Source organism: Zootoca vivipara, chromosome Z (assembly GCF_963506605.1).
Source record: "Zootoca vivipara chromosome Z, rZooViv1.1, whole genome shotgun sequence".
Classification (NCBI taxonomy): Eukaryota; Metazoa; Chordata; class Lepidosauria; order Squamata; family Lacertidae; genus Zootoca; species Zootoca vivipara.
The window spans coordinates 23,895,185-23,915,577 of NC_083294.1; the positions used below are offsets into that span (position 1 = coordinate 23,895,185).

Consider the following 20,393-nt stretch of genomic DNA (forward strand, 5'->3'; position numbering starts at 1 on the left):
AAATCACACAATTATGGTCATGAGTTTATTCACTTACTTAACAGGTTGTGTGGGCCATGTAATTTGTGAGATAATAACCCATCTAATTACTGTGGTGTAATGTACTGCTATCCCTAGTGCATTTAAGGTTCATCATTAATATGTTTCCTGGTTGTCACTGGTGACTAGAAAATGTTCGGAAATGAGCAATTGTGACTCACAGCCTCTGATTTGCAGCCCATAGCCCATAATGCATTTGGTCTTTTCTTCTTCTTCTGAAAGTGCACTGAACAACTTCATCACAGCCTCCCAGTAATTATGGAGCCAATTTTTCAAGCTTTGTCGCCCTTAACTTTGGTTTGCAAGGAGTCCAGCTGTTTAGATTTCAGGCTGAATTGACTGGCTAAATTGACATTTGCAAGAGCATCAGATGTTTACTTGCAAAGCTTTGGTTACTTTGTCTTGGATCTTCAAGGTTTGTTCTTGACTCACCACTCCTGGTTTGTTTGAAGCTAAAGAAATCATGGGCCCAGATTCAGATGTAATGCTTGAGCAAAAACTATGGCTTAGCTCCTGGTACAGCTGGGTGATATATGATCAAAAACTGGTTTGAAGCTGTTATCATTATATCGGTTTCATAATTTTTGACCTGGCAATGTATCACAAATCATGATGTATGTGTGCGTGTGTGCATGCTGTGCAAAAATTACAGGAAAAACTGTGACACCAACTGTCCTTATTTCAGACATTGTGATATATCGGTATATTGTAATGTTTAGCTGGTGCAGGAGCAGGTTTAAGTGAAAGGACTGTGAGATCATTTCTAGTCCTAAAAATAAATGCCTCCTTTCTAAATGTATAGAGCAGGCATCCCCAAACTTCGGCCCCCCAGGTGTTTTGAACTACAATTCCCATCTTCCCCGACCACTGGTCCTGTTAGCTAGGGATCATGGGAGTTGTAGGCCAAAACATCTGGAGGGCTGCCGTTTGGGGATGACTGGTATAGAGGCTCCCTGTGCAAACATTTTGCATCTGGCTCTGGTTGGTGACTCTCAAAGCTATAGGGAAAAATCTAAGTAGATCCATCCAGCATGAAGTCCACCCACCCCTAAATTATACTACTTAGAAAGTGTCTTAAATAAACAGCAAATCCTCTTAAAAATATAAAGAAATCTTCACAAACTGCTAAATATACACTTTGGCCAACTGTTTAAAAAAGTTTTATGTTGCCAGGGGGGCCTTTTATGACACTTGTTGTTAAGCAAGGTGACAATTTAATGCCACCAGAATCCCAAGTGTCTTTCTGTAAAGATTTAATGCCACAGCATTTGCTAGTTTAATCCTCATTGCTATCTTAGCCACATGTCTGTATTTAGACATCATAAGTATATCTCCCAGTGATATTCTTAATATGCAGCTGTCAGGTGTTATGCTCTTTTTGGATGTATTTTGTTACCTATTACTATTTATTAATGATAATGATGAAAAAAACCATGTAAGAAAACATTTTTAAACTGATTTTTCCGAACGGTTTTAGGTAAAAAAACAAAACACAAAGTAATCATTTCTGACAGGGTTTCTCTACTGTTGCCGATATTATTTGTTGCTGATTACATAATTGTCACAATGGGAACACTTCTGAAAAATGATTCTGCTGCAACAAAATCCAGAACAAAAACAACCTTTCATAGAATGAGAATGGTTTGTTCTCCAGTTCGGCTAACCAAACAAGTATGTTTCCTGGTACATCACTGGCATCTGTCTAAACAACATAATTAAAACAAGGAAAAACCAACACCCACTGTAATCTAAAATGAAAAAAGGAAGAACATCACACCTATCAAATTAAACACAGCCATACAAAGTAAACAGCAGTACATTTATTTCATGTATTCATGACACCATGTATGACAGGAAACAAGGGTACGCATATCAGGGCACAAAGGCCTGAGTGGGCCCCTGATGGAGGAAGCCAAAGGCTCATCTAGTGCAGAACTCTGTTCTGACAGTAGCCAATCACTAGGATTAGTGCAACATCACTCTCCCCACTTGTGAATCCCAGGAAATTGTATTCAGCAGCAGTATCCTAGTTTAAGAACAAGTACCTGGGTTCACAAGAGCAAGAATTAATACGCTCAGTTCCTTCTCTTACAGCCAGGGCTGGTGCACCCATGAGGCAAAGTGAGATGCAATGACAAACGGTGGTGAGTTGAAACCCAGACTTGGATGCTTTCAATCGGCTCCTCGGGGCCACAGGAGTTTACATGCCAACCTAGCCATTATATTACAGAGCCATACTATCATTTTAATGCTACTAATGGTTTTGAGAGCACAAAACACTTTGCCTACATTATCATAGTACTCCTTGCAACCTATTATGCTAAGCATTTCTGCTCCATATAATGCAGCTGGGGAGATGCTTGGGCTGAGAGAGAGAGAAAGGCTTGCATAAGGCTGCCTAATAAGTTTATTGCAAGATTAAAACAAGATTTCAAATAGGGCCATTCCCATTCTTCACTCTTAGCCATATTTGACAATTTTGTAAGCAGCCTGTCAACCCTGAGGAGGGCCAAGAGAGGCAAACAAGGTAAGACAGGAGCAATCCCTGAGATTCTCTTAACTATATGCATTATGTAGCAAGGATTGAAGGAAATGGGGAGTGCAGGGGGGGGGGAACCTGGGTGTTCTGGATTTTCCAGTGTTGATGTTGCATCATCATAAGCACTGACAGCTATCTAAGAAGAAGCCATGAATGTGCAAATCAGGAGCAGCTTAGTCCAAACCACAGTTGCTGTTTGTTAGTTCAGGCACATTATTGCACAAGCATGACTATTCTTACCAGTAAATTGTTACAAAACATTTTCCTGCACATGATGAAGTTTGAAATCCTGGACACAAGGGTTGCATTGACTGGTGACCAAAAAGTAAACAAAATATGCAAAATCTGATCCCATGGCCAGAAACTTTGTCAGACAATTATATACATGCCATTTGCCATTAAAGGTACATGTAGAAAGAAAGGGTGATAATTCAACTGCCATACCTGGAGTAAATCCATTTAATTCAATGGACTAACCCCTAAAGGCTGTTAACCTCACTTACCTGTGAATAAACCCCACTGAATTCAACAGGATATACTTCTGTGTAGATGTGGTTAGAGTTGTGCTGTAAGAGCCAAGCACTGAATGCACACATGCCAACATGTGAGAGAGGGAGGTTCTCACACTGTGCATCTTACCTAGCTCTTATTTATTTAGAGTATTTGTAATATGCTCTTCAGCCAAAAAGGCTCCCAAGAGTGCCTTACATACAGTCAAAACAAGGCAGCCCCTACCTGAAGGCTTGCAATCTAAATACAAAATGAAACCCCAACACATACAGGAAAAGGGACAGGAAAGGAAGAAGAAAATCGAAACCAAAACTCAGAGCCCAATTCCTAAGCAGTTCTTCCCAGCTAGCACAGGTCAGGGGCAGGAGGTGCCTGGAGGAGTTGGGCTACCAGTACCTTGTGATGCTTAAAAGTTAAACATGCTTTAATAGATGAAGCACCCACAGTTTAACTACCATTTAAGTTTTACTACAGGCTCTACATCCAGCGGACTTAAATGTGTTTCTTGGTTGTGACAGAAAATTGACATGCTGGCAACTCATCTACAACTAAAGCCACTGAAAATTAATGACAAGGGGAGCTTTTATTAGTCATCAACTGCTATTATACTCTATTCATATATCCAAATATGCACCAAGAGTTTGGCACAGAACAGCAAGTTACTGTTGCGCAATTGGTGGCATGCATCTGCCTTGAGAGACAATGGAGTGTGTGTGACTCTGGAGATGAAGCCAAACTGCTGCATTAGCAGCACAAAAGCCAAACTCACTCTCACACACACACACCCTGATGCAAGCCTGGGCAGTGTATATGGAAGTCCTGGGCTGCCTAGCCAACAAGACTCCCCTCTTGGCCTGCACTCTAACAACTCCCCCTATTTCCAGGATCCCTGTTGTTGTTGTTTAGTTGTTTAGTCGTGTCCGACTCTTCGTGACCCCATGGACCATAGCACGCCAGGCACTCCTGTCTTTCACTGCCTCCCGCAGTTTGGTCAAACTCTTCTTAGTAGCTTCGAGAACACTGTCCAACCATCTCATCCTCTGTCGTCCCCTTCTCCTAGTGCCTTCAATCTTTCCCAGCATCAGGGTCTTTTCCAGGGAGTCTTCTCTTCTCATGAGGTGGCCAAAGTATTGGAGCCTCAGCTTCAGGATCTGTCCTTCCAGTGAGCACTTGGGGCTGATTTCCTTAAGAATGGATGTTTGATCTTCTTGCAGTCCATGGGACTCTCAAGAGTCTCCTCCAGCACCATAATTCAAAAGCATCAATTCTTCGGCGATCAGCCTTCTTTATGGTCCAGCTCTCACTTCCATACATCACTACTGGGAAAACCATAGCTTTAGCTATACGGACCTTTGTCGGCAAGGTGATGTCTCTGCTTTTTAAGATGCTGTCTAGGTTTGTCATTGCTTTGCAAGCAGGCGTATGTACACCTGTACACCATACCATTATCATCATCACTCTTGGCCTGATTTTCTGGGAATGATCCATCCAGTTGATGGATGGGGAGCGTGATGCTCTCCAGATGTTGCAGGACTACAACCCCCAACAACACCCAGAGGCCACTATGTTAGCTACTCCTGCAACTGTACCTAGAGGGACGCAGGTTCTTCATCATTGACCTAGTTGTTCCAACACAGTGCTTTTGCCATTCAGCCAGCAAATGTACTAGCAAATACAATGGCAGGTGGAGTTTGGGGGTGGAGCCGGAGTTCTGAGCGGCCCTACTGTTTGGGAGGAAGTATTAGCTGCCGCTGCTAGACTACCTCCCTTACATAAGAATCAAGCATTGTACAATGGAAGAGGCAGCACACAAACTCACACACTCCTCTCTATTCTCCACCTTGGTGAGAAACAGAGTTGAATTAACATATTCCGGCAAAGAGGGTGCACACAGTTGGCCTAGTGAGAGAGAATTCACTGAGGAAAAGGTATGACCTGGGAAGAGGGATTCTGGCTAAGTAGGAAGCCTAGTACGAGGAGAGTCCTGAGGCTCAAAGAGAGAGGGCTGTGGGGGGTGCATTTGACCCCTGGCAGGAGGTTCTATGCCAGTTTCACCATCGTTCTCTACACCCAAATCCCTTTCAAAGTAGATTAGAAATCAATGCTTAGGTTCTACTTTATCTTCTGATTTCTAAAGTAAATGCCTCTTAAAATCACATGTGACACACAAATTAATGTGGCAATTAACTGAGATCTACAGGATTAAATAAATAAATAAATACTAAAAGACCACATGCAAAGCTCTTCAGAGTTACCAAGTTTTCTTCCTAGACTTACTTTTTCCACGACAAGCCCCTAAATCTAAATTCCTTCTTAGAATAACCCTAGCCTAGGAGATCTTTTTTTGTGAGCTCCTCAGGGAACAGCTATAGAGTAGTCTATAAACTCTATGAATATACTGTACGGAGAAATTTTCTCCAGTTTACAAATGGAAAACCAATGCTGATGAATTCTAGTGCTTTGCCTGAAGCCGTATAAAGAAGTCCGAGCCAAGGTGGAACTCGATCCAATCCCCACAGGCTTTGGGGCACTACAGTGGTACCTTGGTTTACGAATTTAATCCGTTCTGGAACTCCGTTCTTAAACCAAAGTTTTCTTAAACTGAGACACGCTTTCCCTACTGAGGCCTCCCGCCGCTGGTGCCCTTCCACCGTTCGGCTTCCGTTCAGCTTCTGAGGCAAAGTTCGCTAACCAGAACACCTACTTCCGGTTTTGCAGAGTTCGTATCTCAAATAGTTCATTGACAGGGCTGTTCGTAGACCGAGGTACCACTGTACTTTTATCTGACAAACTGAATCGATGATGCAGAGCTTGTTTTTGATTTTTTTTAAAAGTACATTGCCCCTGCTACCTAGGATTCAAGCTGTGCTTCTTGGAAGTCGAACTTCTGCTCTGCCTCTTCTTGCTTCCAGAATACATAGGTCTACAGGTGAAACTCGGAAAATTAGAATATCATCGAAAAGTGCATTTATTTCAGTAATGCAACTTAAAAGGTGAAACCAATATATGAGAAAGACGCGTGACATGCAAAGCAAGATATGTCAAGCCTTTATTGGTTGTCATTGTAATTATTTGTCATTAGGCAGGTCAATTATAAATGGAATGTAATTATTGAAATGTCACAGCGATGTTTATTTGTGTTTGTTTTGTATTATTGTAACTATTTGTTTTATTCCTGTGGAATTTCCAAAAGAAAGCATTTGTAAAAATTAAAATAAAAATAAAAAATAATACCGGTAAGTTGCATAACTGAAATCAATGCACTTTTCGACGATATTCTAATTTTCCGAGTTTCACTTGTACGTTTCTAGTTTCAAAGAGGCCTTATGAGGTAGCAGAACACCATTTGGAGGTTTGCCTTGGAAAAGGCAGTTGAGCAAAGCAACATCGAAGCTTGATGTTGCCATAATCCCTGTCCCAAGAGGACCTAGTTCTTCAGTGGTCTAAGTTTAGCATTCGTCATCCGGTTACACAGGCAGGGTGCAAATGCAGTTAAGAATTTTATGAAAGCTGCAAATGTTTCCAGATTACACAGTTTATTTTACTAGGTTGTCTGGAACCCAAACAACTTAATGTTTTTCTCATGTGTTCTTTTATGGAGTTTAGATTTGATTCAATGCTAGTCTAATCCTCACTTGGCCATGGATCTCAAAGGGCAAGCTTGGGCTTACTCACTGCCTCTCAGCCTAGCCTACCTCACAGAGTTATTGCAAGGGGAAGACCAAGTACACTCTAAGTATTTCCCTGGAGATATGGTGGGATAAAAATGAAATTAAAAATAAACCGGTCTGCATATACCTGGAGTGACCACATTAAAGACATTAGGCACAGGGCCTACTGTATGATAGACCGAGCAGGAAATTTTTGCATCAACTTTTGTCCTTACATACAGTCTGGTTTTAAAAGATATATTATTTGCACCTTTCTACCAGGCAGATGGGGATTTCCAAACTGTGGCCCACAGATTACAGGTGGCTTTTGAGCTTCATTCAGTTGGCCTGTGACATGTCTGTGGATTTGTGGTTAAAGATGGAAGGCACCATATGCATTGCATTATATTATATCTACTGTTTTTAATGACATGTTCCTGTTTACAGTATTTTATTTTTTATATTGTATTGCAATATCAATTCCTGTGTGGTGTTGGACTAGGACTTGGGAGTCTCAGGTTCAAATTGATGCTCAGCTATAGGACTCACTGGAAAACCTTTGCCCAGTCACAGTCTTGGGCCTAATTTACCTCACAGGGTTGTTGTGATGATAAAATAGGGAGCAATTGAACCATATATGTCACCTTGAGCTCCTTGGGAAGATAAGCAGAATGTAAATGAAATAAATAAAAGTTTTAAAAAATGGAAAATTATAATACAATAAAATACTATATAAAATGAAAGAAGCGATTTAAAAAAAAAATGCAGTTAAAACCCACACAGCATCTAGCACAGTGCATTGCAATTGCTTCAACAGGTAGAAAAATCATTAAGTGGTCCACAAGTAGGTGGCTTGCCGGGTTGGGAACCACTGCTACAGTTAATAGTGAAAAAATATGGAAGGAAAATGTGTGTGGGAGAAGATGAATTAGCCCATAGGCCCATGGGGGCTCTCTTTTCATTGGGGGGGGGCAAACACTTAACCATGTTTGAGAAGTTGAGAGGGTGAAACTGCCACATTTGCATGAAATGCTAAACCAGACTAGGGCTTAGTGCAGGCATAGGCAAACTCGGCCCTCCAGATGTTTTGGGACTACAACTCCCATCATCCCTGACCACTGGTCCTGTTAGCTAGGGATGATGGGAGTTGTAGTCCCAAAACATCTGGAGAGCAGAGTTTGGCCTTTGCCTGGCTTAGTGTGTATGTGTAAACTCTCAGGAAGGAAACTGCAACTACTTTGTTCCTCCCCTCCCAGGTAATTTTATCTCAGTGCTGCATTGCAATTAAGACAGAACTCTAATCAGAATGTCATCCAAGTCCTTTGGAACTCCCTTCCTAAAGAAGCTAGATTGGCTCCCTCCTTGTTGTCCTTCCTCCAGCAGGTGAAAACTGTTTTATTCTGACAGGATTTGGGAGACTGGTTGTTGTTGTTTTTTAAAGGAAAGGGCTTTTAAATAGTGCTGTGCTCTTTTTATAATCTGCATCTTAAAATAGTTGTTTTTATATTGTTTTAATTCTATTAGAGTTTAATTACTTTTCAACTATTGTTTTTAATATGTTTTTAGCTTTTTGTATTTTATCAGTGCTGTTTTAATTTGTGTAAGCCACCTTGAATCCTGGTCTGAGAAAAAGGCAGGATATTATTATTATTATTAAATTAAAAAAACCTTGATCTGCAGCCAGGAATAAACCTGGGCTGTAGCTCATGGTTAGCAGAGAAGTATTTATTACCCATGACCCTGGGTATGAATGATACATTAAGCCAAACCTTGTCTTCAAGGCTGGCCTAATACACTTTGGCACACCTGAAGCGAACAACAAAATGGTGTCTCCCTCCCCGCCAGGGAAGAAAAGGTTAAAGAAGAGCTACATCGGGAACAAGGGGGGAAATAAAGACCTGTATCAGGATTTGCTGCCCCTGGGGATACTGCCACCCGAGGCAGTTGCCTCACCTTGCCTCACTGGTGGGCCAGCACTGCTTGTCTGAGCTGCTCTCCCACACACTAGGATAAGAAAGACTGGAGAGGAACAAAGTGGCTGTGATTTTCTCCCTAGGGGGCAGTGCATTCACACTGTCTCAGTACATCATACCGTGTTTCCCACATTTTAAGACACCGTCTTATAATTTTTTTACTCAAGAAAATAAGCCTATGGCTTATTTTCGGGGGGTGTCTTAGTATGGTTCCTGCCTCCTCCTGCCGCGACCGGCGTTGCTGCTGCTGGGCTGGCAGCACTCTGCGAAGGCAGGAGAAGCCGGCCAGACCGCTGGGGGGGTGGGGTAGAAAAAAGTTCGGAGCGCGTCCCAATGGCAGCACTCCTCATGCGCCACAAAAGCTACCAAACAACTGGGGGGGGGAGGTTAAAAAGGTGGCCGGAGCGCAGCCTTATGGCAGCGCTCCTCACACACCACAAAAAAGACGCAGAAAACTGGCAAACAGCTGGAGGGGGCTAAAAAGCAGCAGCGGCCACAGCTTTAAATGGCTGGATCGCGCCTTCCGTCCCGCGCTTGCGCTGCGCGCCAGGTTTTGCCCGATCCGTCGGGGAGCAGGGAGCGCTCAGAATCTGGTGAGGGGGGTCTTTCTTCCCATTTGGGCGCCCGAGCATCGCCGCTCGAGAGGCCGGAGGCTCTCGGCGGAGTGGTCTGGAGGAGCGAACGCAAGCTCTTGGCTGGCTGGCTCGCTTTCTTTTTGTTGCTCACGGAAGGCGGAAGGGGCCAGCAGGGCTCCCGCCACCGTCAGTCGCCCCGCCGCCCCTCTGCCTTGGGCCATGCAGCCCACAACGTTCCGGCAGCGCGGCTCCCGCTGCCGTCAGTCGCCCCAGCGGCGCGGAAGGGCCAGCGGACCCGGCCGCCGCTCTGCCGTGGACCATGCCGCCGCTCTGCCGGCCGCCGCTCTGCCGTGGACCATGCAGCCCACAATGTTCTGGCGGCGCGGAAGGGGCCAGCAGGGCTCCCGCCGCCGTCAGTCACCTCCGGCCGCTGCTCTGCCTTGGGCCATGCGGCCCCAGAACGTTTCGGCGGCGCGGCTCCTGCCGCCGCCTGTCACCCGCCGCCGCTCTGCCTTGGGCCATGCGGCCCCAGAACGTTTCGGCGGCGCGGCTCCTGCCGCCGCTTGTCACCCGCTGCTGCTCTGCTTCGGGCCATGCGGCCCCACAACATTCCGGCAGCGCGGAAGGGGCCAGCAGGGCTCCCGTCACCGAGGGGTTTCCCGTCACCGAGGGGTTTCCCGTCACCGAGTGGGGAGGCTCCCAGCGCGGCTCGCCTGGCGACGCCGAAAGAGGGCCGAGCGCGCGGTGCTTGTGCCTCCTCCTGCTTCTCCCCCCCCCCCCCGCCCGTGTGAGAAATTAGCAGTTGAGGGCGAGGACGGATAGAGAGCTGCACGGCGCTTCAGCAGCAGCAACAGCAGCAACCAGTTCCAGGTGGCTCGGGGTATGGCTTATTTTCGGGGTATGGCTTAATTCCGCAAAAGTGTAAAAATCCTGCTACGTCTTATAAAATGACTACGCCTTAAAATAGGGGAAACACGGTAGTTTCCTGCGAACCAGGCCTTTATTATTTCTACATTTGGCTTGACAAAGCCTGCTCAGGCAGAGAACCCTGGGCCTAAATTGCTGCTGTTCACTATGTGGCTAACATGGCCAGGCTGCAGGAACAAACACCCAAGAGCTAAAGTGGGGGGTTTGGCAGATCTTTGAATTTTAAATGTCAGCGAGCAGATTGTGAAACTGAGCACTGGAAGTACTTTGTTTGTACATCATGGGTGTTTCAATGACACCTTGTTTGTGTCAATCTGTTCAGCGGGTTCTAAGCTTTCCAACAAAAGCTGGGAAAACTACTCCTGCTGGTTGTAAAGAAAGGTTTGGTGCTGTGCATATTAGAAATTACCGAACTGACTTTTGTAATTATGACAGCTGGCTTCTTATACGCTCGCTTTCATGATATGTGACAATTTCCTCTCAGCCCTAATTAAAATGGTCCAACAGGAAAAGGGGGATTAGTAAGGAAGGCCTGTAACAGATAAAAGTTGTGCTTTATTTCATTATCTTTCTGAAGATTAAAGCCTTTAAAAGACTTGGTTTTTTAAAAAAATAAAAAACCTTTTCAAGAAGGAAACTGTACATATTTTGCATTTCTTTTTAAAATTTCTGTTTAACTTCCCCGTTTTGTTTATTTTATATAGAGGTGAGAGAGAGAGAGAGAGAGAGAGAGAGAGAGAGAGAGAGAGAGAGAGAGAGATCAGGAAAGCTCCTGTATTATAGAATGTCCTGGACTGGCTGCATGCAGAGGAGCAGTGGGGGCACCAGCTGGGTAACCCACGAGGGAAGAAGGCTCAGAGCCAGGGGATTGGGTGGTGGGATGACATTGAATGGTCAGAGGGAGAAGAGGGAGCAGGCTGGGAGGAGGAGGTGTCAGAAGCTGAAGAGGCAACAGGGTTTGGTAAGCAGGGAGAGTCTGGGGCAGACAGCAGTCCAGAACCAGAGGCAGAAGAGGAGGCTGGAGAGGAGAAGGGTACATAAAACAGAGATCAGGCAGGGTGCTGAAGAAGCCAGGGAGTCTCCTCATCCTGCTGCAATCAGCTCTGCTGCCCCCCTGGACAGAGCAGAGGGCAGAGCGAAGGGAGACAAGGCAATGAAGTCTCAGATTGCTTGGGAAGGAACAGGGCAAGGAGTCATCTTAGGGTGCTGTGGGAAGGCAGGGACTTTCAGGCCTCATAATTGCCTAGTTGGGGCAAGATCTACTGTGGAGAGTTACTGGGCTCATTAGGCCTGAGTTTATTTTTGTTTCTTTGAATAAAGAGTTAACTTCACTGGCACTCTGTGAGTTCACTGGCCCTCGTATCTGTGTCTGACATAGAAGTGGCTTCTCTTAATTCCTCTGCATTGATTCAGAGCAGACACTTATTTGTGACTCGCCACGCCAAAGGCCTACAGCAAGCAAAAGTCATTATATCTGAATTCAGCATTTTGCAGGCAAAGGTTAGTGGAGGCAGGTGAACAAATATTTCAGAGGACTAGTGTGTGCTAGACAGGAGTGCCTGGCGTGCTATGGTCCATGGGGTCACGAAGAGTCGGACATGACTAAACGACTAAACAACAACAACAACAAGTGTGTGCTACCACCATCACCGCACCCAGTGAATCTTACACAAACAGTCTAAAACAGCCTCCCTCTAGGAACACCCACTTATGAGAGGCAAGCAAGTCCTGAATTGGCTTGTCCAAACACAGGATGTTGCTATGCTGCCAGCCTAGTTCTTACCAACAAGACAGATGTCATCTACCAGTGGCATCCCTTTCTCTGCACACTCAAGTTGGGCACTACGGGGGGAAAGAATCAACCGTTTTTCTGACATGAGAGAGTAGGATAGATTAACCATGTCAGTTTCACTTGCGTTCAATCATTCTGTTTTTAAAGAATGCATTGGGGAGGGGAATCTGCATTTAAATTGTACGTGTTTTGAACAGGTTGTATAGATTCTTCCTCCAAAAATATGTGCTTTCTATGCTTTTCAGTATATTGCCCCCTGGAATGCATAGTTTTAAAATTACATTTTAAAAGTGAAATTTGTATTCTGTCCACATTTGGGGGAATGGAAATGGCAGTGCAAAATCTGGAGATGCATTCTGGTTTGCCAACAAGTTCACTTCTGCTCCTCTCAGCTAAAGCCAATATAATCTTGATAATGAAGGTAATCATTAATCTGGTCTTAATCTAACCAGCTGTTGATTCATAAGACATCTCATTAAGATTCTCTGTAGATTGGGAAGAACTGCTAAAGTATCGAAACAAGATTTGAGTTTGCTAACCCAATTCTTTTCAATCACTGTCATCAAGACAGGACACCTGTTGCTCTAAAATGATAGGCTGGAGAACAAAATTTGGATAAAGAAAAATACGCACAGCTCCATAGCTCATTCCAAAATATGAATACCTGGTTATTTTATTTTTAGAAAAGATGAAGGGAGGCAGCAAGTTATGAGTTATCAATCTCTGCAGTCACAAGAGGTACTGTGATTCTTCAGTGGTTTGACTTCACCTCCAGAGGCGCACTGCATTGTCTCTCAAGACAATTGTATTTTAGTCTGTATTTTAATTGTTTTCCTTTCTTTTATGTCTTATTGTAATGTTATTGGTATTAGCCTTGAGCCCGGTTTTGACTGGGGAGGGCGGGGTATAAATTAAAATTTATTATTTTTATTTTTATTAAGACAGATCAGTGCAAACAACCAACAATACACAAAATTGCACTCTGTGCATTCAGATTCTAGTCAAATAATTTGGGGTTCTCTTGCTTTAAGTGGCCCACGTAGTTATATAGCCATGGCTGATTGTTTAATCATTTGGGTTTAATTGTTGCATGATATCTGTTTCAGTGTATCTGACGAAGTGTGCATGCACACGAAAGCTCATACCAAAATAAAAATTTAGTTGGTCTTTAAGGTGCTACTGAAGGAATTTTTTTATTTTGTTGCATGATAAACATTCTTACCTGAAAAGGAGACATTAGCATAGCCCGCACTTCCATTATTACCAATGTGTGTGGTCGAAGATCACTCTACTCTGTTAAAAATGAGAGCTGCTAAATCAGCATTGCCTACGTGGTACTGAGTGCTCACTTCCACGTTGGCCTTGCCTGGAATCCACTGCAAAGGTCAAGTGTCATTCCAGGGAAAGAGTGTGTTGTAGAAGGACATAAGAGTAGTATCTAGGAGAGAACAGAGTCAAGTAAGGAGAGAGGCAGGTTTTGCTTACTCACCAATCGAGTGTTAACCACAGGAAACAGCAATGCCAAGAGTGCCCCATTAAGCATATGCATCTGCAACCTAAAAAAAGGAAAGTACAGAGTCACCTTTACAATGTAAGAACATACGTTTTTTAACAGATGTTAGAGAAGACTGCATAAAATGTAAGAAGGGTTTTTTTTAAATGCATTATTCATGCCTATCCATATAGGCATTCTGCTGGCTTCAGATGATGCACCTATTATACACAAGCATTCTCTTCATCTCTCAATCCAAACCTCCTGTTTTAATTACTGTGTTTGTTTTATTGCATACTTTAATTATAGATGTTTATATTTCAATGCACTTTACAACACATTTAAAATGTTTTATTTGCAGCTGTGTTGCTGAGTCCTTGGTCTAAACTCAAACATTTTTATTTTTTGGTCTTTGCCACATCTACCTTCACAAATTAGCCCAGAGCTAGCCTGAACCCCGCAGCTTATCACAGGGTGGCTCAGAGAACAGGACTTTTCAGTGATGGCTCCATTTGTAGAATATTCTCCCTAGGGACCATCACTTTTTAGGTGCCAAGCCAAGGCACTTTTTATTTATCCAGGGTTTTGGTAGTGCAGATAGCCACGACTGTGCTGCCCACCTTTCAGGGAGTGGGGTAGAACTTATCATCCTTATTGTATTGCTGAGTGAGCATTTTACGAATCATGTGATGTACAATGTGATTGTTTTAAATTTTCTGATTTCCAATTGATTTTATCTGTTTGTATTTTATCTTGTCAAGTCACCTTTTAAACGAAGCGACTAACAATCGCAATAAGTTTTTTTCTCTGACATGTGGCCTAAAATATTTCACATAAAATTAAATGAAATATGAAAGTTGCTAAAAGTATTACCTGAAGAGAACCATTGCAAGATGACAGGGTGGACAGGCAAGCAGAAAAATCTGAAATATTAACAAACAAACAAATCAAAATAATTATGTTTTTTTATGCAGAGTATGATACAAATGGGGGACCCAGGTGGCGCTGTGGGATAAACCACTGAGCCTAGGGCTCGCTGATCAGAAGGTCAGCGGTTTGAATCCCTGTGATGGGGTGAGCTCCCGTTGCTCGGTCCCAGCTCACGCCAACCTAGCAGTTCGAAAGCACATCAAAATTCAAGTAGATAAATAGGAACCGCTATAGCGGGAAGGTAAACGGCGTTTCCATGTGCTGCTCTGGTTTGCCAGAAGCGGCTTTGTCATGCTGGCCACATGACCTGGAAGCTGTACGCCGGCTCCCTCGGCCAATAATGCGAGATGAGTGCTGCAACCCCAGAGTCGGTCACGACTGGACCTAATGGTCAGGGGTCCCTTTACCTTTACCTTTATGATACAAATAGTTTGCTTCACTGTTTTAAACTACTCCAACAGCTTTTGCCAGATGTTTCCACTTATCGGACATTCCATCAAGAGTGCAAATATTCAGTTTCAACTTCTCTCGGGATCTTTCTCCTAATTTCAACAGTGGCTACTATGACACTCCTGATATCAAAGTTCACCGCCAGTTCACGTTAGCTCCACCAGCAGAACCATAACTTATTGCTCAAGTGGAAGCACTGGTTACAATACCCTACCGAGTTTCTAAGAACATAAGAAGAGCCTGCTGGGTCAGACCGATAGCCCACCTAGTCTGGGCATCTTGTCCTCACAGTGGCTAACCAGATGCCTGTAGGAAACCTGTAAGCAGGACTCAGGCACAAGAACACTTTCCCCTTCTGCAGCTTCCAGCAACTGGTAAAAGCAAACATCTTATTCCTGCTATTCATATAGCAACTGTGTGAGCTTATCAAACAGAACTTGGGTGTGGCCACATAAAATAGGGTTCCCATGTTTCAAGAAGTGAAAACAATTCAACCCTTTTCCAATGTGGGCTGCCATACGCCCGGGTTTTCCTGGACATTTTAACCGATTTTCAAAAATTCCACCCAGACGCCATTTTTGACAGATGAATCCTGGCTATGTTTGAGAAATAAAGCACAACAATGACCAAATAAGTTCGTGTGGCCTGTTAACTTTCAGGGGGAAGCAGAAGAGTAGCAGATTCAAGAGCCCACTTGGTATCTAAGTGTTCTGTGACACTTGTGGGGCTTGCTCATCCAAAACATTTGACAACAGTCAAGTAACATGAAGTGTATCAATATCCCTAGACATCTTGTCCATCCCTCTGCTCAGTGCAGGTAATACAGAGTCAAAGCATCTCCAGCTTCTGCCCGAACCACCCCCCCCCCCAAGCCCCTTAGGTTACTGGTTCCATTGTCCACTTGTTCCTGCCATCAGTAAATTCTTGATGTTTAACCAAAATGAACCCTACTGTAACGTAAGCCCATTAGAACCAGTCTTGCCTCTGAGAGAGCAGAGAACCAAGCTACATTCACATTTACAGCAATGGCTCCCCCCTAATAATAATAATAATAATAATAATAATAATAATAGAAGCCATAGTTTGCTAAGGGCACTAAGAGTTGCTAGGAAACACCTAGAGATACAACTCTCACGAGTTCTCTGTGAAGAAGGAATGATTGTTAAACCACTCTGGGGCTTGTAGTTCTGTAAGGGGAATGAGAGGTGGGCATTAATTTCAGTGGAGTGTGGCTAACATTGGATACAACCCTGAGATCCCATGAGATTGCAGAGCTCATCCACAAGCATTCCCAGGAGCCTCTACTGAAGATACTGAAGATCACTGGTAACCAGATCACTGAAGGGCTGACCCCACACAGGAGGGCAAAGAGTTAGACCACATTAATACCATATATTTAACCAGTTTTAAACCAGTCTTCTTTGTGTTCACTGGAACATCTGGAATAATAATGCAGCCCTCCCGGCCTGCAAAGTCTAGTTTGCTGAAGTGTTAAATAAGTTAGATGCTGAGTTTATGTTTTATTACATATTGCACTCTGCTTACGGTAACTCTCCCCCATGTCCTTACTAATTGCTTTTCTAAAATAAACTCTCTTAACCTTTTTGAATACAGTAGGTAGGCTGATTGTTATAGAACATTATGGTTTATCTCCCACAAGCCAGACTGCTTTAAGTTTAGGGAATATTAAAGATAGGGATCGACTCTTGCACCCAGTGGAAGCTGAAGGGAGTTGGCTGGCAGCTCTCCCAAATTCTAGGATAACAGCCCAAGGACTTATGGGGATCCTTGCTTTCCCCACTAGTTTGGGAACTTACAAGCACAGTGGCAGCAATATGGAAAGGTTGGTGCCATGGATGACAGTTCTCTATGTTCTTCTGCATACTTTAAATTTCTGTGTCCTTATATTCAGATAATAATTACGAATTAAACCTGGGAGAGAACAGCTGCTATGGGATCTACACAACTATGCCTTACTGGGCAAACAGCAAAGGAAAAGTTGGGTGGGTGGGGGGAAATAGCCAAGTGCAGGGCTGGCCCAAGACATTTTGGCACCTGAGGAAAACCACAAAATGGCATGACACTTCCCAGCCAGGGGAGAAGAGGTAAGTGAAGATCTGCGTGAAGAACAAGGGCTGAATGAAGATCTACATCGGAGCCGAGGGTCAGAGGAGACCAGTAGCACCATCTCTGTAGGTGGCAGAACTGGAAGGAGCTGCTGAGGCAATAGCAGATCTGGCCTCCAAGAACTGCACCCCAGCAGTTATAGCCACTAAGGCAGCAACTGCAGCATTGGGCTATGTATTTCTTGGAGGCCAAATCTGCTGCCCCTGTGGATCCTGCAGACCAAGGCAGTCACCTCACCTTGCCTCATGGGTGGGCTGGCCCTGTCAAAATGACAGTGGACAAAGGTGGGTACACATGGTTTGAGCTCAGTAAGCAGACAGCAACATCATCATTCAGAAACTCACATTTCTAGATGGAGGGAAAGGGGAGGTGAAACACCATCCCCATAAATTTATCTAGAGCAATGCCAGTGAGAAGGTAGATATATAAAGATCTTTGCCAGCAGCAGTTCATGAAATTTGGACTGCATAACTGTGATTTATTTTTTTTAAAATGTTGCCCTCTCGCTCAGCTGTTAAACATCAAGTGATGAGTGGTTATGTAATGTGACAGGCAAACAATTTATCTTTGGTGTATATCCCAATTGCGTCTATATTCTTTTTTATACATAATTCAAGAAAATGCTTTGAAAATGGTTTTTAATAATAATAACAATAATAATAATATGTAAATATATGAGGGCTGTTGTCTGAGTTATTCCACACAAAACCCCTCTCTCCTTTCAAATATTCCCAACCGTTTTGGACCCAATGTGAAAACTAACAAACTGTTGTGGACAGCACAAAATATAATTTCATAAAACAGCTGGTACTTAGGGACCCCTCTCCCCCAAAATTAGGACTCCCAGAAGGCTTTGGTTGGCACCAAGGACCCCACAGTCACCATGGGAGCCATGTTGGGAACTCCCAGCCGTTTATCAGGCTTTAGGAGTGCAAGGAATCAATACATTGACCAATTAACGTCTTTAATGACACCTAGTTTGTAACAAGACACCAACAAGCATGGAAATTGGAAAGGCCAATCCCTGCTTCATGTATGAAATAAAATACATTTGCTACTTCAGTGTTCAGATTCATACCGGTAAATCACTAGTGACGCCGTCATATGCCAGAAGCCCTATCATCTGTCAGGGCTGTAAACATTATCCAAGACACATCAGATCTGCTTAATTAACATCAGTGCTATTCCAACAGCAGGAACTCACGTAATTCCAGAGTAATTAATGTCACCTTAACACATGTGCACTGCTAATGACACCAGCCTTGCTATATCCTGTGTAACCCATTTGGTGAACTCATTTTTTATTTTGGTCCCTTACTGTGCTTAGAGCTGTATTTTCACATAGATAAAGAAGACAATCAATAATCCATTTCCAGCTTTCTCCAAATATCGAAGGCTGTGATGTGGTAGCATACATTATAACTGGGTGAGAACTCGCTCATCTCAAAAATTATTTATATTATTTAGAAAATGTGTTAACTGCATTATAGTCAGATGCATTATAGTAAAAAGAATCCAAGAGTCAAAAACAAAACAGAACTCAAATACACCAGTACAATGTACTAATCATCAAATAAAAAGCTATTAAAATAGCATTATTCAATCAGTAACAGCCACCTGCATCTGCAAGTACATATCTCAGTGAGTCACTCTGGGAAAGAGATCTTCCTCCGTTCTGTGGCTGCTACTGAAAGGGACTGAAAATCAAACTGCTGATACCATAATACTATTATACAGGTCTATGGTGAGACCACACTTGAAATACTGTGTAGAGTTTGAGTAACCTCTCCTCAAAAAGGATATTGCAACCAAAGGAAAGGGCAACCAAAATCATCCAGAACAAGTTCCCCATGCGGAAAGGTGACAACATTTGAGGCATTTTTAGCTTCGGAAAAAAAGTGAATCAGAAGATACATGACAAAGGTGTATAAAATTACGCATTTCCCTTTCTCATAATACTAGAATTCAGGGTCTCCAAATGAAACTAAACGTTGGAAGATTCCAGACAGACAAAAGAAAGCACTTCATCACACGGCAGATAGTTAAAACTGTGGAATTTGCTCCCACAAGATGTTGTGATGCTACCAGTTTGAATGGTTTTTTAAAGAGGATTGGAAAAATTCACAGTAGGGGAGCAAGGCTACCAGTGGATACTAGCCACAATGGCTATGTTCCACCTCCATTGTGAAAGGCAGTATTTCTCTGAATACCTGTTCCTGGGAATCACTATTGGGGAGAGCACTGTTGAACCAGGGGCGTAGGATGGTGGGTGCGGGGGGTGCGGTCTGCCCCAGGTGTCATCCCTGAGGGGGAGACAAAACGGCACACCGCGGGGGGTGGCACTTACCATGGGGACTGGCCTGCAGCGTGCCCAAGCCATGCATATCTCCTGGGAGTGACACAGTGGCTCGGAACCCCATGCTGCCTGAAACAGCTTGCCGCGGCACCCCCCTAGGCAGATTGCCATGGCGCCCCCCTGGGTGGATCGCCGCCATGGCTCAGCCTGCCCCCGCCACTCTGGGTGCCAGAACAGCTACGGTAGCTACGCCCCTGTGTTGAACTCAGGTCTTGATCGCAGGGTTCCCATAGTTGGCCATTGTAAGAATAGGATGCTGAACTAGATAGGCATTTGGCCTGATACACCATCTCCCATCATGCAAATTCATTCCAAAAGATTTGGAAAGAACTTGGATCATTTCCTGAGGCAATCCAAGGTTTGGAAAGTCACCAATACACATGCCTCAACTCCTAAAAACCCTCATCTCTCCCTTTATTCTCATCAGCATCATTTAAATTTGGGTTTCAGCATTTGCTATTTGTGGTGTGGCCTCCAAGGGCTGGATAAATATAAAATCTTGAAAGGCAATATCCACTAACTGATATTGCAAACAAACAAACAAAAAACCAGCACTGCAGATACAAAATTCATAGCCTTCATTCCAGATTTTTCAAGGCTTTAGCACAAAACATTCATCAACTATTTAAAAATAAAATAACAAGAAGAAACCAATTTATAGTCTTCTTCCTTGGTTTGATAGCTTAAATCACCAAAGGTGTGAACTAAAACCATACAATAAACTATGCGGAACTTGTTATATTTTAAACTACAGAAAGTTGTTTCAAACAACCACTTAGAAGAGGGCAGCCCAACAGCCCTGAGGTCTTTTTGGCCGCTCTAGGTCCTAGAGGCCTCCCGCCTTCTTCCCAAAGCACAGTTAGCACTTTTCCAGCTTTGGGAAGGGGGGCTCTAGGACCCTGCAAGAGCCATATGACTCTTTCCTAAAACCTTAGCTGGTTTTAGAGCTGGGGAGGTGTTAAATTTGGGCCTTGCTCTCCCCTCCCATACGCCAAGGCAGTGTGAGGCCCGCAGGTTCCATATTGTCCAAGTG

General features: G+C 43.8%; 1 protein-coding gene across 4 annotated transcripts in view; it reads right to left on the reverse strand.

Annotated features, from left to right (window-relative positions):
* The window catches only part of TMEM164 (transmembrane protein 164), a 55,421-nt gene that overhangs the window by 19,924 nt on the left and 15,104 nt on the right, over positions 1–20,393 (reverse strand). For all 4 annotated transcript variants that reach the window (XM_035113677.2, XM_035113676.2, XM_035113682.2 and 1 more), the window contains exons 3-4: positions 14,371–14,420; positions 13,495–13,561 (exon numbers count right to left, since the gene is read on the reverse strand). In XM_035113677.2, coding sequence (XP_034969568.1) covers positions 13,495–13,561; positions 14,371–14,420 — 117 coding nt within the window. The remainder of the gene's footprint in view (positions 1–13,494; positions 13,562–14,370; positions 14,421–20,393) is intronic.